This window comes from Cydia amplana, chromosome 24 (assembly GCF_948474715.1).
Source record: "Cydia amplana chromosome 24, ilCydAmpl1.1, whole genome shotgun sequence".
Classification (NCBI taxonomy): Eukaryota; Metazoa; Arthropoda; class Insecta; order Lepidoptera; family Tortricidae; genus Cydia; species Cydia amplana.
Genome location: NC_086092.1, coordinates 1,019,819 through 1,029,612, shown reverse-complemented (window position 1 = coordinate 1,029,612; position 9,794 = coordinate 1,019,819). Strand labels below are relative to the sequence as shown.

The window sequence follows — 9,794 nt, the reverse complement described above, 5'->3', positions numbered from 1 at the left end:
AGCTACCAGCGTGGAGTTGCCAAAAGTGAAACTCAACGATGGCCGGGAAATGCCGGCGCTGGCGCTCGGCACCTATCTCGGTTTCAACGAGGTACGTACGCCGCTGACGCCAACTATAAGTGTAGGCCTGAGTGGACGCTCGAAGCGGAGCGTTCGGCGGGGCGTGTAGCGTGGCGTCGGGCTCACAAGTAATTTGAGCAGCGTGTACTAAGGCCGCTACTATACGCGTACATTTGTTTAACATGCACGCTGCACGCCCAACTCGAGCGTCCACTCAGGCCTTACACTAATAATTATTATTGTCAGCCACCAGTAGAGCCAAGAGTGATACTTGGTACCTACTAGATGCCGCGAGTGTCGCAATGGTCGCGACTCACGAAAATTGTATTGAACAACCATTTACAACTAATATTACAAGCAGAATGAGTTGAAAATAGTGGTCCGGTTAATCCGATTATAATATTGGCTGAAAATTGTTGAGCATTAGACTTTTCAGTCGTCGCAACATATTGTCAAGTAGCAGTACCTATACCTACTAATAATTCCGCTACTCGATGCTAGATGTCCACTACGAAAATAGTAAGCGTTTTGGTACCAAAACTGATGTATGGAGTGAGCCCTCTCATCATCATCATAGAGATAGAGATAGAGATAGAGATCTTTATTTGCATACCATTTTTAGATGTTACATACATGGACCCTGGAAAGGGTGTAGCAAAAATTAGGTAGTTCACAATATCACAGTTCAGCCGAAAGACGTCCACTGCTGGACAAAGGCCTCCCCCAAGGATCTACACAACGATCGGTCATTCCCTGCCCTCAACCAACGGTTTCCCGCGACTTTAACCAGATCGTCGGTCCATCTAGTTTGGGGCCTTCCCCCGTCGCCACTCGAGAACCTTTCTGCCCCATCGGCCATCGGTTCTGCGAGCAATGAGCCCTCTATGCTTACTATATTTCTCGTGTAAGGCCTGAGTGGACGCTCGAGTTGGGCGTGCAGCGGGGCGTGGCGTGCGGCGTGCATGTTAAACAAATGCAAACGTATAGCAGCGGCCTTAGTGCACGTTGCTCAAATCACTTGTGAGTCCGACGCCACGCTGCACGCCCCGCCGAACGCTCCGCTTCGAGGGTCCACTCAGGCCTTACAGACTACATTAATTTCCGCAGCACGGTATAATCCGGTCTGACAACCACCAGCTCCGTGACGTCATTGCCCGCTCCATCGACGTGGGGTACCGCCATTTTGACACGGCGGCCGTGTACGGCACGGAGGGGGAGGTGGGGGAGGGGGTAGCCGCCAAGCTCAGGGAGGGAGTGAGGAGGAGCGATATATTCGTCACCACTAAGGTACAGTCCAGTTCACAAACATCTATACTGACAATGGTTGTGTAAATATGTTTACAGTACATATGATGCTACTTTCCCGAACTAGAGCGGAAAATAGCACTACCCGTGCGTATGTCGAAACTTTAAAGTGCTATATGTACTGTAAAACGTTGTACGATACACGTGCGAAAAGGTAATTCGCAACTCGTGTCGATTTAAAACACTCCCTTCCTCTTTTCCGCACGTTGTATCGTAAATAACTATTTTAAAACGTTTGCATGTGCCTTTTTCCGTCCTGCGTCCTTCTCTGCAGGGAGAGAGGTTCCTGTAATAACCCCTTAACCCTTTTTCACGTCACACTATCGTGCGCTGGGGGCGTCATCGTAACCGTTAACCCTCTCGGCATCACACCTGTTCTTCTGATTATTATTGATCTACTTAATCTCTTCTCGTTCGTCCTCTGGCCGCAGTGTTGGCCGAAACGTTAATGCAATTGAAAATGTTAACCATTATAAATTGAACCGTAAACTGTAATCGTCCGTTACGGTTTAAGATTCAATTTATAATGGTTAATGACCAACATTTTCAATTGCATTAACGTTTCGGCCAACACTGTCTGGCCGGCGCGACGCGCCGCCAGTGCAGCGCAAGGCCGCACTGTGTTGGCAGAATCGCCATGTGAGGTGGGGCGTTAAAGGAGAACTCGATCGTATTGAATATAGGTTTATTCTGATATATGATATTTATGCTAGGGTATATATAGGGTACATGTGAGAGAGTGTGCGTGACTGCGTGTCATTATATGGTGCACACTACACTTTGTCCCTTCAAAGTCGGTGTATAGTTTTGACGGACTCTAATAAATGTTTGTTTTAATATATATTTTGTAATAATTTCATCAGTTATGGAACACGCACCACAAACGGGAGCAGGTGGCAGCGGCCGTGCAGCAGTCCCTCAACGCCTCAGGACTCGACTATGTGGACCTGTATCTCATGCACTGGCCCATCGGCTTGAATGTGAGATTTGTATTGTACCTAGAGACAGAGGTCTTTATTGGCATCCAATGTACATATTTATATTTGTTGTTGTTGTGAGCCTATTGTGACCCACTGCTGGGCAAAGGCCTCCCCCCTCTTCTTCCATTCATCCCGGTTTTGAGCTATATCTGGCCAGTCGCTCAAATTTAGGCGTTTTCTAAAATAAACATCGAAAACCTGATTCTTTCAAATCTGGACGTTCTTGGGCTCATTCTACTCAGAATCGACAACATTCTCCATCCTTCCATTAAAAATAAAAAAAGATGTCCAAATGTCCATTCCATTACGTCACGTTTTATTATGAGAAAAATTTTCACTTGTAAGGACGTGACGTAGTGAAAGAACCCAAAAGCACTCAGGATCTGTGAGAATCGGGTTTTCAATATTTATTTTAGAAAACGCCCATTTATATTATAGTTACATATTATGACAGTAACGTAGTATGACAATGCAATATTACGATGACATGGAGCTGATCTGATTGAGACAGGAGGTGGCCATGGGAACTCTGTGATGAAACAACGCAAACTTTGTGTTTGGGGTTTTTAAATTGTCTCGATGAGTATTAATTATAGATGGTCAAGCAAATCTTGTCAGTAGAAAAAGGCGCGAAATTCAAATTTTCTATGGGACGATCGACATCCCTTCGCGCCTACATTTTTCAAATTTGCCGCCTTTTTCTACTGACAAGATCTGCTTGACCATCTATAGTTGCATGTGGAAAGAAAAGTACAGTCAGCGGTAAAAGCTTGTATGTTTGTTTTTTTTTTGCAAAATTCCGCTCTATGGACAACCGAATTTTAAATCCACGAGTTCTGTACGGATATGATGGTCGTTCTTGTCTACGTGACAGCGTGATAAAACGGTGTCCGTCACTTTCTTTCCCACGGTGTTAAACAGTGACAGTTATTTTATCACGTGGATAAAGATGGATAAAGCTATCCATAATAGGCTGGCTGATCACCTCAACACGTATAAAAATTTTGCTAAATATTTCAGGAGAACTACAGCTACTCCGACGTAGACTTTATGGAGACCTGGCGAGGAATGGAAGACGCGCACCGCCTGGGCCTGGTGAAGTCTATCGGCGTCTCCAATTTCAACCAGGAACAGCTGGCGAGGCTGCTCAATGAGAGCAGCGTCAAGCCCAGCGTGCTGCAGATTGAGGTAACTATGACGTGACGAAGTTAACATGATGGGGTTAAGTGTTAGTTAAGTAATGCTGCACACTAGCGTCTTTTGAGCGTCGGCGTCTAGTCAGCGCTATGGAACATGACGTCATAGTGCAGTTGCGCCAACGTTGCGTCGAACAGCAGCCATAGAGGGGTCATTTAAAGTTCTCCCCTAAACTTTTTTTTTTTTTTTCAAAAATTGGGGTTTTTTTATGTTATTACTACTCAGAATCATGAGATCTTTTGATCCTAATAGGAGAAAAAAGTGTCTCAAAGTTTCCATACATTTTTCGATCTTTCCATTCCGTGACCGCCATACAGTCTATGATAAATGGTAACGGAATGGGAAAAAAACCTTGGGACACTTTTTTCTCCTATTAGGATAGAAAGAGCTCGTGATTCTGAGTAGAAATAACATGGAAATTCACAGATTAAAAAAAAAAACAAAATGGCCCAGAGTTGACTATGACTACACGCCGACGCTCGGGAGACGCTATAGTATGGAATGGCCCTAACATAAACGCGCCATTTTCTCTTTAGTCGCTGCAACTATCATCTGCAAAGATGCTGTGGCCAATGATGATGATAATGACTGTATCACAGAACATATTAAAGAGGTTAGAACGGCTATCGCGCGCATTTAGTATCGGAACCGGTGTCGCCGCTCGTTCCTCTCCACATTTCTCGCGCAACGGTAGTAAAAACTTGTGTGCCTGGTGAATGGATACGCCTCCTTTAGACAGATTTGATGTCAGGCTTCTTAATCTGAACGTTATTGTGGCGCAAAAGGCATGTTTACGTTTTTCGGTCAGCGCGGGCGAGTACTAGCATGCGAGCGTTTGCTCATAACCGGCGGCGACACGTACCCTGCTCGAATCGCCATTCTACTTGTTCTGTGGACTGTATGATGTAATGTGGCAGTATGTCCCAGGTGCACCCGCAGTTCCCCCAAACCTCCCTAGTATCCTTCGCCCACGGCCGCGGCCTGGCCGTGATGGGGTACTCCCCGCTCGGGGCGCTCGTGGCGCGCTTCGGAGCCCCCGCGCCCAGGACGGAGACCGTTCTGCAGGACCTAGCCAAGAAATATGGGAAGACCGAGGCGCAGGTCATATTGCGGTGGCTGGTGAGTGCATAAACATGGAATACAAGTAGTACTTGTATTGTACGGGGGTTTTCAGAAAAAAAAATAGGTACAGTTAGCACAAGAAAAGTCTGCAACGGTTTTGATAGTGCAAGTGTTATTTATAGGTACGTCATAATTTCATAGAAGTTTGACGTTTAAAATAACACTTGCACTGCGCGTGCTATCAGAATCGTTGCAGACTTTTCTTGGTCTAACTCTAGGTATTTAGGTACCGTTCGCTCTTTTTCGAAAAAGGTACAACTTATACTTAGGTTATTTCGACTCAGAATCACGAGGACTATGATTAAAGAAAAAAGTTTCTGCAGTTTCATACAAATTTTGGGTGTCAGTTATGTGACGGCCGACGGTCCATACAAAATTATGAAAATGCGTCACAAAACTGACTTTTTTTCGGACCCTTTCATAGGTATTTATGTACTTTTATATCACTATCACTACATAGTATAAAACAAAGTCGCTTCCCGCTGTCTGTCTGTCTGTATGCTTAGATCGTTAAAACTACGCAACGGATTTTAATGCGGTTTTTTTAAGAGATAGAGTGATTCAAGAGGAAGGTTTATGTATAATTTGTTAACCCGTGCGAAGCCGGGGCGGGTCGCTAGTTTATGATATTTTTAAAAGCAAAAAAATAATCCTACATATTTTTATTTGTTTCCAGGTGGATAGAAACATAGTGCCCATTCCAAAAACCGTGAAACCAAACCGGTTAGAAGAGAACATCAACATCTTCGACTTCAAGTTAGAAAAGGACGAAATACAACAAATCAACACGTTAAACACCAACACGAGGTTCACGCTGCCGTCGTTCTGGCAAAACCACCCTTATTACCCGTTCGAGAAGATTGATAATCCTATACCAAATCCTTTTGTTTAGCCCTTCCAATGGCGCCTATTGTGCGCGGCGCGTCATAGTGAACCTTGTCGGAATGCACGAAGGTTTATATTGGCCTGTATAGTCGCGCGCGTCAGTTGACGTTTTTGGCGGCCTAAGGGTTAATAAATATTCCTAGGTTTAAGATCTGAGATGTATAATGTATATTCACAAACATTAAAGTAACATGACATTACCTTTTTTGTGTTTAGTGATGTGTAAGTTATCGATAATAAATTCGATAATACTATTAGTGATTATAACGCTTAAGAGATGGCGCTGTCATTAAAAGTTATTTTTTCTAATTATAATGCTTTTTATTTTTGTTTTCAAAAATAGAAATAGGTGTAAAATGAAAATGCAGTTATATAACAATATTTTTATAATTATGGCACTTCTCAATATTTGACAAAAACATTTTTTTTACCTTAGGTTTGAAGCCAATGTAGATTGTGGTAATAATTAATATTCGATATAAATAATACTGCACTGATTTATTGTCAGCATAAAAGCATTTTTCCCGCATCCAAACCGCCAGCTTACACTTTTTTTTAATTGTATCGAAGCTCAAGAAAAACTGCACTCATAACTTTGTTTTTCACTAAGCACGTATTAACGACAAAATTATTAGTACAGTTTAATTATTAAGCCTTTCTTATTTGTTTAAGCGACATATGCAACTAAACAATTGATTTTTAACATCGATTGGAATTGTTTTATACATACATACAACAAATTTACAATTATACAACGAAAACGTACACATCGCCCATTCTAGAAGACACAGATAATAAGAGAAAATTAGAAACACTTAACATCGACACACTGCGGTTTATACCAATATTTACCAATTTAAGGAGACATCGCTTTTGTTAACTCCGAATCTGCTCGAGCCGATAAGAAAAAACTCTATATTGAAGTTACAGGAGCGACAAACACATTCGTTTCACTTCGTCTCGGAAGTATAATGTAAACCGGTTTTTATTTGTACGAAATTTCGGTTAAATATATTAAAAACGGGTCACTCACGTATTTTAAGTCGAAAAACGCTCCCGTTTTTAATATATTTAATATGTCTTTGTCTCACGGAAGTTTTGTTATTGAAATTTCGGTTATTAACCGGATTCCTATACAATTAAAAACCGGTTTACATTCCCTACTCGGAATTCGGGCCCAATATCGGCCTGTAACAAATGAATTATCATCGGCTCAAGCCGTTTAAGAGTCGATAAATGCGGTGGCACCTTTTAATAAAATATCGAGTATATATATGATACAAGTTTCTAGACATTACGAGTCAAAAGGCCTCTCATAAAAACAAAGAAATATTAATATTTTATTAAAGGAAAAGATCTTAATTTTAGGCGTATATCCATGGGGTCCTTTGGATTGTATTTAATACTCTAAGGCCTACTTGGTACTTGCATCATTCACTAACCCAGGGTTAACCGGTTAATCCTGGAGTTACCCTTTACCAGTACATTTAGACACTAGGTTAACGGTTTAACCGGTTAACCCCGGGTTAGTGGGATAGTACCAGTGGCGCTAATGCGTTTATAATTGGTAAATATTGTTAAACCTGACATTTAAGATGTACTGCACATTTACTGTTGAACCATAGAATAACATGAGAAAAATTAAACAGACAGGCCACATTGCGTTTGGAGTCGGCTGAAGCCTCTGACGGAATGGAGATTGAGACATTAATTCTAATCTTAAATCTGACTTTATTTAACCTACTATTTTGTGGTAAGCTCACATAATTATGCCTGTTGAAGGGTCATTAGTAAGCAAATTGTATTTAAGTATTAAGGGTCATGTTGCCTCAGTGTCCATGGTCCTATGAATAGAGACCCCAGCCTCGGAGCGGTCAGATTTCGGTTAGTCGCGCAAGCGTAGCTTTAGGAAGTGCAAGAGTTAACCAATTAAAAAAAAACTTTAAATAAACCATCCATAATATATGTTGAGAAATATTTTTTGAACAGTTGAGATCAGGAGTGGTGTAGTGATGCTTTTTTCGATATTTTTGTCGATATAAACTTTTTAAATTTTTTTTCAGCAGTCGTAGAAATATTTTTCGACATATGCAACATAATTATTAGATGGTATTAGTTAAATAAAATAGTTTAAATGTTACGACAATACACAAGAAAAAATACTATAGCGCAATTTGTGAAAATTTACAGCATTATTGGATTTTTTCATGTACATTGTCAATGTAGGTAATACATGCTTATTGTTAAATAAAGTTAACAAGTGTTATCTTAGAGGTCTAATTGACTATGAGTACGGTCCGAGCTAGTTGTCTAATGCGTGATATGCCGTAATAAAGTGAAGGAAGAAGATTTATAAATAAATGTGTTGAAATATACTTTTTTAATAAGTAAATCTGTTTTTGCGTTCTTATTAGTTCTTTCTTTATTTAATAACATTAATTTAGGTCCAATGTTCTCTAACCACTTTTATAAAAAGTGTTTCAAACAATTGTTTACAGTTAGTATTTTAAGTCAATTGTATTTTTTGGACAAGTTTGGACATAAAAAAATATATTCCAACACTACATCGCATTCTTATAATAGGTAAATACTAATTATTAAAATTAAAGCGATTTAGGTAAAACGTTACTTAGTCTTATCATCAGCTTCCATAATAACTAGGTAATAGGGTTTAAGTTAGCTGACGCCACCATTAGACTTTAACAATATCCCAGAATATAAGAAGCAGAATAAAACTAAATTTCCATTTTATGTCAGAGATATTCTTACAGAAAAAGTCACTAAACATTTTGAAATGTTGCAATAAATAAGCCAAACATATTTAGCGACTATTTTAATTCGAAACACATTAAAAAAGAAAAACAATTTCACAATAAAAATTCTGATTCATATATGGAATGGAAAAAGTCAACCATAGGGTAGGGTAGGCCGGGTAGTGCCCCAGCCAAGTTGCAGCTATCTTAAAGAATAGCATTCCAAGGTGTCTGGGCCAGTGGGAAGCTGGGCTACAGTGCTGTGACATGCTACAACCTTAGACATACTCGTAACAGTACTGTTGGAGATGGTTCATTCGGCATTTTAAATTTTTAAATGTTGTAAATACTCCCACACTATACCCAATTACGACACATATTTTAATTAGAATGAGCCTGAATTATAGTAAGCAATAAATTTAATAACAATGCACTGCAACGGTGTAGAGTCGGACCAAACTAACTATGCATGGCATTTGCAATGACAAATTGTGGAAATGTCACCATAAATGTAAAATTTCTATGAACACTCCCTCAATTTGTTCTATTCAAATTATTAAAACAAGAAGAATCATCTATACTGAAACTTACTTTTCTTATCTTTAATAAGTAAGAATACTTAATTTAAATTGCCGAACATACCTGAATATTAACAAGTATGGAAACTGAGTAAGTAGAGTGGGGTAGTTGGATGTCCCACAACACAATTAATTTAAGGCAAGATAGGTACCATCAGATAGATAGTGACGGTCAAAGATGACAAATAATTCGGTACACAAGTACACATTATGTCGATGGTAATAAAACATCACTATCTATTTGATGCTAACGGTATAGTGTATACCGAAGGTTGTATTTGTATATTACTCACAAGAGGATATTTTCTCTCCATTTTATCCTCTAACCGCCCAGAGGCCTATAAAAAGGTCATCCCATTCCATTCTATTTTCAATCTTTATTTTCACAAATCAAAATTGCATTTGTCTTGGCAAGTTTTGGTGTCTTGGGCAGCTAGAGGTTGTGAAGGCTTAGACAGTTAGCAGAAGAGTGATTATATTGTGTTGTGGCATATCCAATTTCTTAATACCATCCTAGACGACATTTTTGATATCTTCTATGACACATGCGATGGGTTGAGACATGTCAGACCAAACTTACTCTAAAGCTAGAAATTTTAAAATAATCGGATTATTTTTTTAATTCAAAAACGTCAGTTAAGAACTAGAGTTAACAAGGAAGATTATGTAAACTATTTATAGATATAGTCATACTATATTTTTAATATACATACAATATTCATCTCCTTATATTATGCTTTGCACTTACATTAAAACTAGGGAATGCAAATTTCGCCGAAAAGTGAATCTGTTTTTCGATATTCTAAACCGGTTTTTTTGAGACATGCATTACCGGAAATATAGTTTACTTTGCTCTTATTTACATGTGCAATGAGAATGGGTCGCCTAGTGAATTTGTCTTTTAATTAAAGCGT

The 9,794-nt window shown here is 39.5% G+C and overlaps 1 protein-coding gene across 1 annotated transcript; it reads left to right on the top strand.

Annotated features, from left to right (window-relative positions):
* On the top strand, window positions 1–5,559 carry LOC134659148 (aldo-keto reductase AKR2E4-like). Its single transcript, XM_063514777.1, has 6 exons — window positions 1–91; window positions 1,168–1,347; window positions 2,229–2,345; window positions 3,366–3,533; window positions 4,470–4,661; window positions 5,341–5,559. Exons 1-6 carry the CDS (start codon window positions 50–52, stop codon window positions 5,554–5,556), a joined length of 915 nt encoding a protein of 304 aa, XP_063370847.1. The 5' UTR covers window positions 1–49; the 3' UTR covers window positions 5,557–5,559.
* The last annotated feature ends 4,235 nt before the right edge of the window (window positions 5,560–9,794 follow it).

Coding starts and splice junctions, on each gene's coding strand:
- LOC134659148 (XM_063514777.1), top strand. CDS start 50: ATGCCGGCGCTGGCGCTCGGCACCTATCTCGGTTTCAACGAG. Junction 3,534..4,469: donor CCAGCGTGCTGCAGATTGAG/GTAACTATGACG, acceptor AGTATGTCCCAG/GTGCACCCGCAGTTCCCCCA. Junction 4,662..5,340: donor AGGTCATATTGCGGTGGCTG/GTGAGTGCATAA, acceptor ATTTGTTTCCAG/GTGGATAGAAACATAGTGCC.